Raw genomic sequence first — 19,845 nt, forward strand, 5'->3', positions numbered from 1 at the left:
TTGAACAATAGATGAATTTCACCTATGAATAATTAAACCACCGAACAAATATCTCTGAAATCAAAACTAACTTTGAGAACAACGACAAATGTTTCTACTGAATTTTTTAATGCAAACAGAACAATGTCAATTATCATTTTTAACGCAATTAATGCGCTTGAATTAATAAAGTTTTCAAAGACAACGTCATCTATGATCTAAATAATAAAAATTAAATTTTATTTTTCATACTCTATACATTATAAAACAAAATTAAATTGTAATTGTTCATCTTGTTCTCGAATTAAATGCAAAAATACAAAGATTTTTAGAATCAACAGGATTTTTCGAATTATTTTTATTTATTTTGTATTTTTCTCTTCTTCTTTTCATGTGTTTAACCCAATTTCATTTTGCTATTCTCCAAAACCCAAAAACAAACCTATTTTTAATACACTGAATTAAAATCATAAGTGACATTTTGTGGCACGGAATGATTGAATATAGAAAGGATCAAATTTTCATCAAATTGAATTTATTTTAATTTTAACATCTACTTTAAATAATTGAATATTATCTAAAAAATTTTTATAATAAAATTTTCCCCTTTAAAAACGAAACACGTACCCATGTACACTGTTATACTCAAATATAAGTATTTCAAATGCATATCTCAACATAAAGTATTATGAACTCATTTTTAAAATTGAATTAAAATAGAAAATTTTCAATTTCATCTCATATGTGTATGTATATTATATGTATATCATAATTAAGCATTATATAGTATATATAGTAAAATAAATCCTTAACACTATAATAATAATAATAACGAGATATGGAGGGAGAAAATAAATTTTTTAATAATTATATTATTATTATACTTACCTAACGGTAATTAATCCTGATATAATATCTCTACCATATTCATTATATTGCCCACATTCATATCGTCCTGCATCAATTTCTGTTATATTTTTAATATATAAGCTTCCTGTTGAACTAATTTGATATTTATTCACATTTGTATCATTTGTTATGAAACGTCCATCTTTACGCCATTTTATCTAATAATAATAATAATAATAATGATGAATATAGGAGGAATTATATAAGGATAATAATATAATTAACGTAACCTTAATTAGCTTAAAAATATTTTTATATAAACTCATATATAAAATGAAGGTATTTGAAAATTCAATTCGCATGAAATTAAAAATATAAACTGAAGGATCACTAATAAATATTAAAAAGCAAATATATATATATATATATATATATATATATATTTTTTTTTAATTAAATATAGAATTGTGCAAATAATTGCAATAATGATTTTTTCATTTTATTAATTATTTTTAATAATATTTTGGTGAATATTTCAGTGAAAATTATTTTAATATTGAGGGTAATAATTGTAAGTTCATTAATGAATTTGTACTTAACATGTTTACAAAATGCTAAGCATTATAAATTTTTTCGAATTTGGAATTTGCGATTGAATTTAATTTAAATTTTTTTTAATGAAAATTTTACTTTAATATGAGAAAGCGATATGAATTAAGCCAAGATTCAAACCCTTACTTGAATTTTTTCTTCAGTGTAATCGTCTTTTGTACAGTTAGCAAAAAATTATTTACATATATTATGACCTTGAGTGCAAAACGGCACGCGTGTCATGAAAATTATGTATGGCAAAGGAACGTCTAACTTAATGAATGCAACTGTAGAACAGATGAATGACGTAGTCAAAGGAACGAGCTAAAGGCAGAAAAATTAATTAAAAAATTTTTCTCCTCGAACTGGACTCGAACCAGTGAGCTACCGCTTTCTAGGCGGACGCTCCACCAACTGAGCTACAGAGGCATGAAGAAATTGCCGACGAAATGTTCTCTACATTACTTTATACTGTAATCCACAATCATTGGTATACTGTTGTGTAGATCCAACAATTGACATAAAAAACTTTGAACAATTAATTATTGTAGCTTAAATAGCTTCGAAACTAGAATGAATATTTGCGACACAGAACTTTTTTCAATCCGGTTTTTAACCCCCCATACGTTTTTTTCCCCAAAGAAGTCCAAGGAATCACAACCCGAGAACCAGAACCGGGCCACCCTGCATAATGTCGAATTTAATAGATATCTAAATAATTACTTTTAATATACTGTTAAATAAATTAAAATTAATCTAAACCATTCCATATTTAAAATTCTAATTCATTTAAATCTTGACTTAACAGATAATTCTACACAATTCACTTAATTTCAATTGAACTGTTAGTTTTCTTGAAGACTCATTAAAATTCTTATATTGATAATCTTTTACTTATTACCATAATTAGTTTATTTAATCGTATTGAGAATTTCAGATTGCATAAATTTTTTGCACATCAGCTTCGTATATACAAACACACAATTTTTGAAAGTGTCTTTCATATTTTATTTTCCGGTCAATAACTTTCAAAGAAAATTATTTTCTCTTTTACTCAAAAACTCAAATATTAACATGATTATTTCAATTAAATATTATTGTATATATGAATAGAAGAATTTTATTTTTATTTTAATTAGGTTATCTATTTAGATTATTAAATGCAATAATTGACTTCAAATAAATTAAAATAAAATATGAGGTTAGAGTGGTGTTTCAATAACTTTTCATTCTAAAATAATAAATTAAGAAAAAAAATGACAGTCTTTTAATAAAATAAATTATCATTTTAAATATTTAAGTGATATTATAGTGGTAATTAAAATAATTAATAATAAATTAGAGCACTATAATAAAATACATTAAATACTTTAAATGGAAAATATAAAATGGCAGTCTAGTGACGCACTAATTCTTCATCTATAACAATCAAATAAAGTTCAACAACTCTCTCATTCTACGGCAGGCTAGTCTCCTACTTAGTTAAAACTCTATGACGCAATGAAACTGAGGCATGACTATCTACGATTTCATGTACTAGCCCTATGCTCTTCCAAGGGGTCAAAAGGAAAAAAAAAACTCTCTCATTCAACTGTGTTTCCTGAGGAAGTATGTTTCATAATTTGCTCCCTAATAACGCTGAAAGAGATAAATATTAATACTGAAAGACGAAGCAAGAACGCCAGACACAAGAGAGAAAAAAAAAGTGTGGAGAATTTTCACATTACTGTCGAGAAAGTGTCTACGCTTGGAGACTTAGCTATATTATTTATAAAATATAATTTCAATGCAATATTTTAATATAACCAATTTAAACTTCAAAAACATTCATGATCTAGCTATTTCATATACCCAACCCTGACAAAATAAAAATAATTTAATTGGCATACTTATTTTATATTTCAAATTCATATTAAATTTTAAAAGAGTTAATCTTACAATTGAATTTTTATATAAAATATAAGGTTATAAGACTTCAATATCACTCCAAGTATAAATAACAGTGAGAGGGAGAGAGAGAGAGAGATGGAGAGCGATATATACTTTCAAATAAGTTTCTTATTTATTATATTTGACTTAACAATAAATAGGAAAAAGCGTCACCATTAATTTTAACTAGAACAAATTAATCTCTTCACTTAAAAAAAAATCGGAGAAAAAAACAAAAAGAGAAAAACTAAAAGAAATGAAAAAAAAATTCTCTATTTTTCTCTTTTCTTTTTTTTACAGTTATCTCTGTGCAATAAAAGATGGCAATTAAGTCAACTGACAACCTAAGAGACCAATTATAATTCTTAACTTTTTGATATCAAGAGAAAAAAAACTAGAGCAAGGCTAAAAAAAAGAACTATGTGTACGTGTATAGTTACAGAGAGGTACTGAGGTAAGGTAAGGCAAGATACCTATAAAAAGTTTAAAAGGTGATAAAGGTTGAATGGAAAAGAGTTAAAAAAAATCTTTTAAAATAAAAATAAAAAAATTTATTAAGTTTCTTTAATTATTCTCTCTCCTCCTACCCATTTAATTTAAATTTTCGTAGTGCTTTCGTTTAATTTTTTTTTAAATAAAATAAAACTTTTGCATTTTTTTTTTTGTATTTTTTTGCTGAGATTATGGTGAACTTTACATCCGTGACACTTTTTGTTTTATATTTTTTTTTTTTTACTAAATTAAAAGTTTTACGCTCCCTTCTGTTTTATTTCATCTCTTTTTTTGTGTCATTAATTTTTTTTTATATTAAAAGCGAAAAAACCAAACAGTAAGAATAATTTTTTTTTTTTTGAGGGAAACCTTCGCTCCCTATATTTCTGCAGTTTTAATTAATTTTAAATGCCTTAAATTAAAATTTTCATTTTATTTTTATGCACCCACACACACACTTTCGATTAAAGAAAGTGAATGTGAATACTGTATTAAATAGATGGAGAGCGGTGAGGTGGGGGCGGGGGGAAGCTTAACTGTACAAAATGTGAATTGATAACAAATTTTCACTTAAATAGTTGGATAAAAATGTTATTCAATTATTAAAAGATAAAAGCATATAAAATACAAGCAAGTTTTAATACTCGAAATTTAAAAAAAAAGGGATGTTCACTATCGTCGCACTTATTGTATGATGAAGTGCAGAGTGAATTGTAGTTGTTACAAAGTTTCTCATCTTAGCTATTGAGAACAACTGATATAGGGCAATTAAAATGTGCCGTTATACACACAAAATTATATTTTATGCGTGATTGCTTCCAACACCAAAACGACAACTCCTATTTCCCAAAATATATAACAAACAAAGCAATATAATCCAAATATGTACAATCAACAGGCATTTAATCTAAAAAGTACAATATTTGTAGCAAAAATCCACTTTGACTCCTAAAAATAGGCAATTTTACAAGAATATGTAAGTGTACGTCAAGGTGAAAATAAAATACGAGCGATTTTTCGCGACGAAACGTGAACATATTTGTAGTGAATATAGTACCGTTGTCGTTCGCCGCTTTGGTTCTATTTTTAAACTTAATGAAATATGACATAGAAAAATGATTAATACGAATAGTGAATTCAAAGTTAATTGGTAAATTCGAATTCGAAATAAATTGGCAGTACAAAAATATAAATGTAATATTTAAGCAAAATTACATAATTTTTTGCAAAAATTGAAATTTCATAAATTTAAATTTACCTCTGGTTTTTGACCTTGTTCAGCATTACATGGTAATTCAATTGTTGTACCGGGAATAGTTTCTAAATCATATGGTCCATCTACAATATGTGGTGGTTTTCCACTTGCTTGTTCAACAATAATATCAGCAATCGATTCAGTTACACCATTAACATTTTCAGCAACACAACTATATTGACCTGCATAAGTTTGGAGAAGAAAAAAAAACATTTTTTTTTGTATGAAAATAAAATGAAAAGTTTTTTTTTTTTTAAAGGATATATATATACGTATATTTTATGTAATAAATGGTCTCATATGAATATGTACATTTGTAATTACAAGTATGTTTGTGTTATGTAATGCATTAGTAAATTAAATTTAATTTTGTGCAGTAAAAAAGGCAAAAGTGGAGAGAAAAACACCACCATTTATACAATAAATTTGAAATCGTACGAAAGAATACACATACGATGAGGTCGGAAAAGTATGCATTATTGTATATTCTAATACAAATACATGTATACTAATGGCTCTAAACACAGGCAGAGACTGTCTGGATTGTAAATTTTTGAAATTTTTTATTACATTAAGTTGACATTGAATTAGTTTTTCTATCGACCGCCCAATCTGTATTTTTGTAAAACCAAGGTAACAACGAAACACAACTACATATTAGGGTTTATTGAGCCCCACCCTACTCTGAGTGCAAGGTGTGCTCTACAACACCCAGTCGAGAAACATCCCTCCTATTGAACTCCGCCGCCATGAAAATAAAGTCCTCCGGTATTTCCTTTCTCCAGCGAACGAGACCACCACACTCTCTCAGAAAATGTACTGTGGCTCCTCATTCTCTCCACAGAATCTGTAGGTATTCCCGCTTTCCAGGTCCAGCTTATAGAGCTGCCTTCTAAATTGGCAGTACCACAGCAAGACCCCGGGATAAGAACTCTTACCTAATTCTTGTCCAATCCCATAATCTTTTTAAAAATTAGTTGCCATACTAAAGTTATTCATTTTTCATACTTTCACACTTAAAATATTGATAAATTTATTATAAAAGCTGCTCAAATTAGACATAGTTCACTGATTAAATTTGAAAAAGTCAATTGTTTTAGAATTTTGAAATATAACTTTTCTGCATTACGATTTTTCGTTTGGGTAGATTTTCAATTGAATCCCAGAACCCTTATTTATATATCAACAACCAGTCTATTATTGACTGATTTCACTAAAATTTCTAATTCCGAGAAACAATTTTATCAAAATCCAATATTAAATTTCAATTTTATATTTTTCTTATGAAAGTTTTTGGGGGATCAAATATGAAAATTTTAATTTCATTTGTGTGTTGGATATTAAAATATTGAAAAAAGCATTACAAATACACTCATATGAGTTATATAAAAATTTTACGTCAAACAAATAATAAAATATTCACTATACTTGTACGAAAATATAACAGAATTAAATGAGCTCAATTTTTAACGACCGCTTTGCATTAAAGTGAAGGAAGTATTGTGATCGCATCATATACTATATGTCGAATTTTCGAGGTAAACGCATTCCTCCACATTAAACGAAAATGTAAAAAAAAAATATATTTTTTTTAGTGAGATGTCGGGTTGTTCCGTTTATTTGTATCACTTTTGTATCTCATCCTTAGCTGAAGGGATTTTGATGAGACTGGATTTCTAAATATCTTTACTGAATATTGTAGACACCGTCTTCTCTAACACATAGAATTCTACCAATAGAGTTGATATTATTTGGAGTTGATTCGCAATTATGAATCAAATAAAATTACAAATAGAATCAATTGACAAGTGTGTTTCTGCATAAAACTTATATCGAAGGAATTTGAGGGGAATCTTTTTTAATAAAATAGGCCATTCGCGGTGATATTTGACATTAAGGAACTGAATAGCTCGATGACCGTATTAGCGTATGTTTGAAATTTCATACATAATCAGAATTTATGACGTAAATGCAATATGCGGTCGGTCATATGACGTTCACATCGAATTTTTGTTAATCCTGCAGTAAATTTTTCCATTTTTAAAATAAATGTTATGTGTGCACTATTGTATATTTTTATATGAGTATATGAGTGTATTGGTGAGAACATTAAAAATGTAAAGTACTTAAAGATCAAAGTTAAAATTAGTAAATGTTATGGTTTTTATAAAACATTTATAATATTTTGAAATCGTTATTTATTCAGTTATGAAAAAACAAGTTTTTTGACCTAAAATAAATAAAACTAAAATTTTTTACTTTATTTTTTTTGTAATTTTTTCTGATTCTATTTAATTTTAATCTTCTTTGTTTTAGGTATGAAACATGCAATTATGATTTTGTATATGTGCACATACGTACGTATTAATGTGAATTAAATTGTACAAAAGTTAAAATGTTCAAATAAAAAAAAAAAAACAAAAATGGAATATGAAAATTATTGAAATGAAAAAAAAAAATTATCGCAGTATGCATTGACGCATAATAAAGAGCTGGAGAGGACCTTTTCATCCAACCAAATATGTATAAATTAGTGCACAAGCATGTATCTAACAAACGTGTATCTGATTGCTGCAGTACATAGGCTCTTATTGTCAAAAGAAAAAATCAGGACTTCTAGAAAAGCAAATATTTTTCTCTTTGATTTTTGAATATAATCGAAAAATAAATAAATAAATAAAATGGCACTCAATATCGCAGTCTATATACGGCATTTTAAAGACTTTCATATCATGTTCGAGAATCGAGAGGCTTTTTAAGAAATTGGCATTATTTTAACATTTTATTGAAGCTAATTAATAATTAAGTAGATGTGTAGAATATATAATTAGCACTAATGTCTGATTTATAACTGCTTGAATTATAATTGAAAATTTTCATTAAAAAATATTATTAAATCATTTATAGAGTGAGTAGAGAACCACACAGTTGAAGTGTAATTGATATATTGAACACATACAATTGATAGAGGCTCTGATTGCATTAATTTCTTTTCACTGAAAAGAAAAAGTTTATTATAAAATTTTGTTTTATTGAAAAACTCAATGTGATCCAAATTACTCTTAAAATACTCCGATTTTCCGGAGAGGGTGTTTTAATTACGAACTTTACAATTCACGACAATCAATAACGTAATTTAAATCGCTTGCTTCAAACAATCTGTGGCTTATTTCAGTCGACTTATACTTAAAATGTTCAATATGTTAAGATCTTCACAATTTCCTTTTATAATCTCCTAAAGTTGATTGGGTATATTGGAACACATGTCCCAATATTTCGAATGTTATCGCAACTTCTGATGATTCATTTTTTTCTTAAATACCAGATTACACACTGAAGGATTCATACAAAAGTCACTTAATTATACTCGTATATACGCTAATTGAAAGTATTACTCAAAATTAGTACGTCACAAATCACAATTTAGAAATAAAGAAAGAGAATTTATAATAGCATTTCCCTCATAGTCCAAGAGAAAAAGAGAATAAGCTTATTTAGGAAAGAGAGTATGAAATGAATCTGCGGAATAGTTGAGCAAAATTTTACAAATATTATAAGCAAATTCTAAATTTGTAATAGTATATTTAGCTATTTTTATAACTAGAAAAAAATTTCTCCAGTTGGAATTAAAAATATTTTTTGTTTGCCTATTTTTCTTTAATTAATTTTGCATGTTATACTCGCGAGTTAATCATACACGGAGTATGTAATCTCATATTAGAATTTACAGCGTTTTTTAATTAAATAAACATTTTAATAATTAAATAAATTGTGTATGGTTGAAATTTTTAATATTAATTGTAATTTTACAAGAATATAATTTTATTCTTTAAAATACAAAATATAGTGCTGAGAGAACAAAAATTTGTCCACGTACCCCCGCGATAATGGTAAAATTAAAAAACAAAAAATTTCTCACCATCATGCCACAATGGCACTTCTATTGTGAACGTTATCACTAAATCAGATGTATTTATAAACAAATTTGCCATTACCGCCGCCCTTGCCATGCTCCCAGGCTATGATTCTATAATTATACTCTCAGGCAGTCAAATACAATATTCAATATAGCATTTTATGCAGTCAGTATAGCATTTTACTCTCTCATAAAATCCAGTAGAGCGTAAAACTCTTTTCCAGAACTTTATGCTGTTCCAGCAATGCTCTGATTCCGTTTCGTCCTTTTCCGTCCTGTCCAGTATGAATTTATACTTCCCAACAATGTGCATGAATTTGCATAATGAATATTTCAGAAAATATCCAAGACTTTTTAAAAAATTTCCATAACCTTATTATCCTTAATATTTGAAATTAATACTTTGTGCTTTTACGTAATTTCCATTTTTGTTTTTATTCTTTAAAATTATTTTTACAAACTTCGGCCATATTTTTTTCTTTTTTGAAAATAAATCAATGTAGAATGTGTAGTAATAATTTTAAAATTGCATACAAAGTTAATCCTTCGTTGTTACTGCATAAGTTAAAGTTACTGATCCTGATAAAGTAGAAATGCAAGGAGAAAAAAAATGTAATTTTGTTCGAAAAAGTTTCTCCCGTAAAACTAAAACTTTTTGCTAGAGAAAATTAATTTTTTTCTTCTTTTGTATTTTGCAACATTTTAAAATGAGCGTTTGTAAAGGTGAATAAAAAAATAATTTGAAAGTTTGTTGTTATACTAGACTTGTAGATTATAAACTGGACTCATAGTCGAATATAATTTAGTTGGAAACAAACTTTAATTTATAAATTTTTGTTTTACCTAGAAAAAAACGGGCTGAAGTTCACCGTACCCAGTAGATCTTTGCGTCTAGAAAATTTTTGAAATGCTCAACCACCAAAATTCTTATTTTATGTATTTTCTCTTGAATTTTTTTTCTAATTCCCCTATTCTCTCTTCATAAATTTTTACGGATCACTTGTATGCAAATGAAAGAAAGCTTTGATTTAGGCAACTTTCATTTATTAAAAACTTTCGAACTTGAAGTGTACCTAGACGTCAGATTATTTAAATAGAAACAAATTTTGAGAAAGAACTTTTGCAATTAAGAAATTTTCAACCCAAATTTGTTTCTATTTATTCAAACTATACCCTTCCAACTAGCATGAATATTTAGGTACTACTGAAATATTACATTCACATTTTAAACAAATAATACGCAATGAATAAATTAAAGTGAATTAAATAAAAATTCACTCTTAATAAATCATTCGCAGAATCAAATTTAAGTTTAAGTTACTCTGTAATAAGCTCCTGCTTAATGCGGCTTTCAAGATAGTCTGGAAAGTTTTTTCTTTAGCCATGAGCAGTCAATTAATTTACAAGGAAAAGACGAGTATTCGACTGCCAGACTGTACAGATATTCAACAGTACAGTGAGTGTGCGTTATCTCGGTGTGGTACTGGATGACAAATTTCAGTTAAGTGAAATATAGGAAAAAACGCTTTGAACTTCATGTATGTGACTAACCTTTGCAGAAAAATTATGGAAAAGCACCGGAAAACTAGTTAACAGTCGTGCATATATGCAGTCGTCGCCGTTGCTGTGCCAGATCAAGGAGGTGACAATGTTATTGAAAAGTACCACATACGTTAGTGTAACGGAAACTGCTCACATGACAAGAAACAAGCATAGATGTTTTATTTGATTTTGACACCGTAGGTCATTTAGTGAAAAATTGTCATTTGGTGACTTTGGGCTTTTAGAAAATAGTATAGGCTAAGGTTATTGCAAAGTTTTGCAGGAATAAAGTTTGGATTCTAGAAATCTGCAATACACGCTTCTGACCTCTAACTTGAGAAACGTTACGACTTCCTAATTCCAAAAAGAAATTTATGAAATACCAAAAAAATAAATGTTATTTAATTTTAAAGAAACGATTTTACCAGCAAGACCACCTTTTTCGAGAAAAACAATATTTCGTACAATCACTGAATTTACATAGTCAATTCTTCTTACTTCTGGTCTCTACATTTAATTTTAATTCCACACTGTTAATCCTCTAGCTATTGATAGTAAAGTTAACTATGTACAGTTAATTATTATCACATTTATGAACTCTTGTTGTTATTCTCGTTACCACTTAATTTACATTTATGTAAAATATTTATTTATAATATTAAAATTGGTTTTTATAACTAATTTAATAAAATTTATTACACAACAAAGAGAGAAAAAAAAACCAATTAAAAAAATTAAAACTTTTTCATATCAAAAAATAAAATTTAACCCAAATTTTATTTACGAATCGCATTAAAAATTCATTAATAAAAATTTCATTTATTTCACAATTCTCCATTGGTAATTCGAATTTATACAAATGCACAGTCATTAAAAACATTCATACATTCAGAAAAAAAGCACAAATTTCGTAAACAATGGTTGTTATCGATTAAAAAATACGGCAGCGAAACAATTTTATTGAATTTACAAGGTTTTTTTTTAATAATAAAAAGATGAGGAAAAAACAAAATGATAGTTTTTTGGAAAATTTCAGGGAAAATTGCAATTTATCTTTATTGAATACTAATAACGAAGAAAATTTTCCCATTATATGGAGAAAAAATAAAAGAGAATTTTTCATAACTTTATGGGCAAAAAAGTTTTACATTTATGTTTTGTGCCCTATATAATCTGCTTCGGAAACAAAGTATAACGTAAAAATTTTATTTTACTGAGAATTATTTGAGATGATCAAATTTTATTTGTTTTAGTGGTTCTGAAGTTTTCCACTAAATAATTTATGGGGAATTTATGTTGTGTATTAAAACCGAATTTGATATTATGTTTAAAGTTCGATGCTCAATTGATTTAAAAGCAGCTCAATTTAAAAATTTTAATCCCAACACTCATATGAAATCTGATATGTCAATATGATGTCATGTCACCATACATAGCAATTCTATTTAAGAAATCGATTGAACCTATACTACTGTAATTTTAACCGAAAACACATTGCATACTTCAAGGATGAAAACATGATTTGAAAGAGCATTCAAGTCTGATTCCCGCATGAGTAATATTGGAGCATGAAGTTAATTAAGAAAGACAATTACTTTTAAAAAAAACTTTAAAAATTAATTTTGCATTTTTACAGAAATTTGGACTGGGCATTGGCGTTTGATGGTCAATTTGAAGCTGATGAGTCACTTCTGCCGTTTTTAGAAAAAAAGCGAGACTTTGGAGCATTATTGTGTGAATGTGAGGTGGCAACTCTCTTATGACTGAGATACTTCGGCAGAGGCTTTGTGATTCCCGCGGAAGTCTCATGACTCGGTATTGTTAATTTAAGTGGGGATGAAAATCACAAAAGATCATATGATCGCAGAAGTGCGAAAAAGAAGGGGGAGGAGGGGAAGGGAACGGATTTCTTTCTAGAAAATAAATCGTTTTTTGGAGCCGAGAACCCTATTATAATGGACTAAATATTTAACTACATTCACTATTACATACAATCAATTCTTAGCACAGAGAAAATTTTACGTCTGAAAGTCATCAGCAATAATTTTTATTTGAATTTGAGTAGCTTTTAATTATTTTAATAACATTTAATAAAAAATTTACAATAAACTTTCGCGGTTCTCCCACTATTTACAAGAATTTTTCATTTATTATTAAGCACTTTATATTTAAAGTCAATTTTTTGAAATATTATAGTGGCATTCGCAAAATCAATGTCATAATTTTTGTTTGTCAAATTTCCAAAAAAAAAAACAAAGAATGACCCAAAGTAGACAGAAAAAATTTTACAAATAAAATTTTCATACAAAAAAAAATGTCATATGCGACTCTAGCGTATAATTGTAGAATAAAATGTGTCAAAAATTTTTTATTTTAAAAACCGAGAGCAATAATGTTAAAAAACATTTTCTCATTAACAATCTCTCGATATTTGCTTTGGTATTTTTTTTTACCAAAGATAAATAGATAAAAAAAAAGCGTTTACAAATACACAGAGGACTTAAGGACTCAATTCACTTTTAATCATAATTTTTTTTTCAAAAGTTATAAATGGAAAAGTTTCCAATTAACAAAAGTGGAAAAATGAGTAAATCAAACGAAAAAAAAAATATAAAATCGCTAATAACTAAAGTTCTGAAACGTTAATCACATATAAATAGCCTGCAATTATGTTTCCTTTTTATGTCAAAATGATTATTTTCTGCCCTATATGAACTTAAAAAAATATTAATCGAAAACTTTTATTTTTAGGTACTCTAGAACGTGGATATGAAAACGTAATAATTAATAAAGTGGCCAGATGATGTAAAATCAAAAAATAAATTAGAAAAATTAATTCCCCAATTTAAAAATACAAAAATGCTAGGCAAATCCTACATACAGAAATCTACGAGCCGAATTTTTTGTAAAATATTTTACTTGTGTTTGCTGTAAGGGGTTGGCGAGTGTTAATTTAAGGTTTCCTGATGGACCTCCTTGTTGGAACCTAGTGTATGGGCTTTAAGTAGGGTACCGGGCGGATAGTCCCCCGGTCGTTTTACTACTACAACTACAATTTGAGTAAAAAATTCCAAAAAATTTCCTGTAGCATAAAAAAGTGAAAAAATTTTCAATTCAATGCTTACCATGCAGCAACTTTTCACGATATCGAGCAAGATATTTGAAAAAATACAAAAAAAAATTCACGTTCCTTGTTTTTTGTTTTATTAATTGTATATAGCAAAGTCAAAATTTCACTTTTTCCATCTTAATATTTAATAAGACTGAACTTGTATAAATCTACCTCAACTTCTTTTTATGAACACGTAAATTATTCAAAACTCTAGGCAATCCTAATAAATGAAGGTAAAATACCTACATATGCAATACTTAATCTATTTAATCCCGAAAATAAAATTCAAAGAAGCAGGAAAAAATAGAGACAGGACCAACTTATAAGAAAAGAGGCAAAAAAAATCAAGTGAAAAAATTTATTTTTTCTTGTAAATAAAGAGAACAAAAATGAGAAAAAAAAACAAGAGAAAAACATTTTTCTCTTATTACTTTTTGTCTCTTTTTGCTCTGCTTTTGAATTTTACCTTTTTTTTCTGTTTTGTTTTTTTTTGGCTGTTGTATTGCCTTGATTTCTTTTATTATTGAATTTGTCATGAGTCATGGGCATAAAATAGGGACTCGTTACGAATATGTATTATAAAGAAGAGCCCACAAAACATGATCACGGAAAACCAAAAAAAAACAAAAGAAAAAAAAAAATAAATTTTGATTTCTGCCACAAATTTTTTTTTTTCTAACAGGGTCTTTTTCTCCTGTTTTTCGCTTCTCTTATTTATTTTTCTAATTTTTCTCATTATTTATTTTTTTTTTTAAATCACCGAAATGTTTATGTGACTCTACACTCTGATAGTAATATGGTGACAGAATGTGTGAATTTTATTGTCTTTTATATAAGAAAATTCAATAATTTTCCATACTTAACAATGTCGTATATCTAACACCGCTGAGAAAAACAAGTGATGTAGTCATATTACATTACATTTGAACATTGTCGGCTGAGTTGTTAATTAAAAGCAAAAGCGTTAAGATCGATCAGTTATCAACGAACAGAAATGTGATCCTCAGCAACGACGACATTTTTGTACAAGAACTAAATATTTCAAAGTTTATGGCACAATTAACAATTAAGTCAAATTTTCTATAATTTTAGATCTATAATTTTAATCATTTTCTTTCAGAGTGAGAGAAGTAACCTAAACGAATAAAGCAGTAGAATTTTGAACTAAAGTTCAGACAACATAAACATATACAACTGTGGCAACTGTTGGCGGAAGTTGCTAAAAATTGTTCAAAAATATTATAATAAAGGACAAAAAAAAATAAGGAATTTGAAATAGCAATTATTCCTATTTAGAAGCAAGGAAAGACGAGAACAAACAAACGTAGCTAATTGCCTGAGCAAAGCGGCACGTAACAAACCCGCATAACCATACGACTAACTTCTATAGAATTCTCCTATAAACTACCTGATACTTCTATATTTTTATTAATATTCGATAAATTTAATTACCTCCAACATACCATGTATAACAATACATACTACTATTGTTATACGTATAACAAATATTTTTTTTGTTCTTTCTGTCTTCTTCAGACTTAGATGACAAAATGTTGGAACGGTTATAAATCACTTTTATGACTTTTAGTTTGTCATCTTAATTCTTCTTTTTGATTTTCAGGTTTCGTTTACACTTATAAATTACTGTAAATTCTTTTTATAAATGATTACATATATGAAATGACCGCAAATTAGGAGTGAAAAATACGAAGAGGTGGGGAAGGGTGGTGGAAATAATGTCAAACCGTTAGTGTATTAAGAATAATTTATATTTTTGTCATAAAATTTCTTCTTTTATCGTTTATTTTGGTATTAGTATTGATATTTTTGAATTTTTTTCTTAAATAATAAGTTTTAAGTACATAAAAGTACCAAATTTAAGTTATTAATTATGACCATATTACAAAAACAGTTTGTAACTATAAATTTTTCTTATCTATCGTCCTCTATATTTTAGGTTTTCAATAATAAATGAAGGTATTACATAAATTATAATATTATTTTCCTTAATTTATGCAGGCTATAAGCTACTTTCTTCCCAGCACAAAAGAATATTTCCCAACTAAAACTTTTATATTATAGACAATTAATTCAAAGTTTATTATGATTATAATATCGTTTCCATGTTAATTAAACACCAATTAAAATTTATAACCCTCACATTTCAATGATCACTTCAAAAATTATTTATTACAAAATTCTAGGTTTCATACACTCGTACAAACATACATGTATGCACGTAAATTTTGAATATGCAGCGACAAAATCTCATATTTTAATTAACATTTTATTTAATTTTACTAATCATTATAATTTTCATTTCACACACACTCCAAAAATACACTTGCACAATTAACTTAATTATAACTTAAATGCATGACTGAATATTATGTGTATTTAATGTATATAGGTCCTTACACAATATGTACATATGTGTATAGTAAAATATTTTACATAATAATAATTATTTTAAACAAAGTTATTATTATAATAGTTTATTACTCACCTGAATCATTTTCTCTTACTTCTGAAATTTGTAATTCAGTATTTTCATTAAATAACATTATTCTATTGTCTTTTATAGATGATGGTGATACTAATTGTTGCTGTTGCTGTTGTTCTTGTTGTTGATTTTGTTCTAATGCAATACCATTATGTTTCCACCATATTTTTGGTTGTGGATTACCATCTGCATCACATTCTAATATTAATGTTGCACCAGTTTTAATAGTTTGACTTTGTGGTGCCAAAATAATTTCAGGAATTTCTACATTAAAATATTAAGAAAAATAGTAAAACATAAATTAAATATATAATTTGACATTAAATATGCATACATGTTTATTATAATAATAAAGTAATAATGATGTTGATGATGACAATAATAATAAATTCATTCTAATAGTGTTATTAAAATGTTGACAAAGTTTTACGGTAAAATTTACGGTAGGTTAACCAATGTTTCTATATTAAATGTTGTGTTGGTATTTAAAATTGTTGATGTATAGATGACAATTATTTTAAAAATTATGAATGAAAAATTATTTTGACATTATTTTGTATTCATTAATTTAACAGTTAGATTTTTAGTCAACTGTTAATATTTTTGTGTTTATGAAGGTTGCATTAAATTGCATGAATTCAATTTCCATGTGAATGACTTTTTTTAATTTAATTATAATTGAAAGTAACAAAATGTACTGGAATTCTATACGAAATTCTTTGGATCCTGAATTCGTTTTTTGCTAGTTGAAAGCAAATTTCATATGAAAGTAAAGTAGCAAAATTCATTTAACAGAATTTTTCTTTGAGAATTGTTTTCTAAAAATCAATTAGTAAATTGTGAACAATTGTCGTCCAACTAAAACTAAGTCAGGATGTCTGTCTAGCAACGCAGCCCATTTTACGTTATAACATTTTAAACCTTCAAATTTCTCATTGAAATAAAAATATTAAATCAAAATTTTGAAGATCAAAAATTAAAATTTAGTAAAAAAAACCCGCCCCGCTTTTGTAAATTAAATTTCAGAATTAAAGTTTTTCCTTCTCAAAATTTTTATAAAATTTTTAATGGGAATTTACGCAATGTTAAATATTTTTTTCTTAAGAGAACAAAATTTTGTACAATTAATTAATTAATGGTAATTAACAATAATCATGGGTCATTTACTTCTGTCTAACAAAAAAATAATAATTAATGGTTTATCATTTCCTCTAAAAAAAGGAACAACTTATTTTAACAATTTTTACATTTCAATGTTTTTAAAAATCTTAATTAATTATTCTAAATTATCATACACAGGGGAATCTTCATATCTTTATTAAATTTAACTTTAAATTGATTAATGATTCAAAATTTTTAATTATTTTTTTTTTCTTGTATGAACAAAGAAAATTTCGTAATTACAATAATGGCGTTCAATAATTTTCAACTTGAAATATTAATATAGAGAAATAAAATTTTTTGACAAGAATTTTTGATAAGGATGTAATAAAGGACATTTCATGTGCCATACAACATTCAATTCTGAAAATGATATTCAATTGTAAAGAGATTTTCTATTAATATGAGCAAACGAATTGCTCCTCTCATGGAATTCTTAGCAATACAATGTAAGAAATTTTAGTATTCAAAAATTATACAACAATTTTGCGGAACTTGCTTTTAAAATAAAATAGCGACACCATGAATGGTAAGTGGTCGAGGTGGAGAAGGGCCAAAACTTTCGGTATGAATAAAGACAAAAGGGTAACAATCGTACCAAATTATTAACACCCGCTATAATATTTTTACACTAAATACAACTAGAATGATTTTGGAACAAAATACATAAAGTACAATGTTAATACATAAAACAAGATCCTGTATGATATATTACGCGCTTATAATAACATTGATTAAATTGTATAAATTATCGCTTAAAATATTTTGAACATTAATCAAAATGAAATTTGATGCGAACAGCCCATATTCGACAGAACAGTATACACTTTCCAAATGACATTAACAAGCACTAATTATTTTCGCATCTTTAATGTAGAAAAGTGCAATCGCGTCAAAAACTCGACATTTAAAATTTTTTCATTTAACAATACCCCCTAATCCATGTCGCAATAAATTGTTTCTTTATGTTACTTTTAAATAAAATTCTTGAAAAATAATAAATGAAAAATTGAAATAAGTACAAGGACTTGTAAATTCCAAAGTTTTTGAAATTCAACTTTTTTTCCATTTTGCAAAATATGCCAAAATACCATAAATTAGATCATAATGATTTCGGTAGATTTCAATATGCAATACACATAACTATAAATAACTGCGTATTAAATTTACACCTGATGTTAAAAAATCAAAACAACATTCAATATTTCCCCCTCTATCGTACATTTTAAGAAATAAAATTTTAAAAATGGCGTAACATTATATGGAATTTTCGTTTTCAAACCGTAGAATATAAAATCCGATGTAATTCCAAATCGATAAAAAAAGTTTTTAATAAATTTCATACTAGTGTTAACCAACACAATACCCACACATTTAATTAATTGAACTTCAATAAATTGACCAACTTTTATTTATCTTTTATATAAAAAGTTGTCATTTGTTCGTTTATGTATGTACGAAATGTTGCCCAAAACCAATTTATTATAAACTTATGCTCTCAAATTTTTTTCTCTTTAAAAACTTTTAATATATCTCAAAATATTTTATAAAATACAATTTGTTTATACCCAAAACCTTCAGTGTAAAATTCGGTGTTAATTTAAACATTTCCGCCCGTACATTTCTCCGTCTGTCGGTTCTATCGCAAGATTACTCAAAAACAAATATGGCAAATACCACCAAATTTTCAGATATTGCTCCTTTTCTGTCAAGGATGGCTGCTATTGTAATTAAGCCAATTAGAAACAACGGATTCGGCTGGTTACCGAACCCATATAGATTATTCCAAATATTACAAAAGCTAATAAAGATATTGGTATCAACTCTTGTAAACGTGAGTCGAATTCAGATAGTTTTAATGGAATCTAGATCGGATGGCTGCCACACAACTCTGAAAACTAATTTTAAATAATCGTAAAAAAATATATTAAAAATAATTTATATTAATTTAAATTAAGAAAAATACTAATTCATCCAATACTAATTCAGGTAAGTGTAACATTCGACAGATTCAGGTAACTGACATCTTTGACAGATTAAATTAACTGTCATCTTTGACAAATTCAGATAACACTGTCAGCTCTTAGATCTTTGGTATTGCAACAAGTTCAGGATTGTCTATCCGACAATCCTAAAAGCTAATGTTAAATATTTAAAAAACAGGTTGTCATTATCAGATGTTCAAGGCGTGTAGGGTATTGTTCAGTCAATTGAGATCGGCTGAAATGTTTTTACTTGTTTTTGGGAAAATTTCAGTACCAATTTCAACATAAGTTTTCTTTTAAATTTATTTTCCGAAAAAAATTTTTTTTTTAAGTTAACGAAACGATTTGTCTCCCACAATCGATCGATTTAAACAAGAAACATTTCAACAAAGAAAGCAAAAAATTCTTTCTATACCCGTAATTTTTCTCTACGTTTTTGATACAAGGACAATAAAAATGTTCGAATTTAATTTTATATATTGTTGGAAGTTTGTATATGTGTTTATGCTTAAGAGTTTTATGTTTTTATCT

General features: G+C 26.9%; 1 protein-coding gene across 2 annotated transcripts in view; it reads right to left on the minus strand.

Annotated features, from left to right (window-relative positions):
- LOC129614797 (peroxidasin) overlaps window positions 1-19,845 on the minus strand; it is a 139,527-nt gene that overhangs the window by 26,552 nt on the left and 93,130 nt on the right. For both annotated transcript variants that reach the window (XM_055529672.1, XM_055529673.1), the window contains 3 exons: window positions 16,172-16,432; window positions 5,099-5,277; window positions 868-1,046 (listed from right to left, as the gene is read on the minus strand). In XM_055529672.1, coding sequence (XP_055385647.1) covers window positions 868-1,046; window positions 5,099-5,277; window positions 16,172-16,432 — 619 coding nt within the window. The remainder of the gene's footprint in view (window positions 1-867; window positions 1,047-5,098; window positions 5,278-16,171; window positions 16,433-19,845) is intronic.

The sequence above is a fragment of the Condylostylus longicornis genome, unplaced genomic scaffold, assembly GCF_029603195.1.
Source record: "Condylostylus longicornis isolate FDR11 unplaced genomic scaffold, ASM2960319v2 ptg000119l, whole genome shotgun sequence".
Classification (NCBI taxonomy): domain Eukaryota; kingdom Metazoa; phylum Arthropoda; class Insecta; order Diptera; family Dolichopodidae; genus Condylostylus; species Condylostylus longicornis.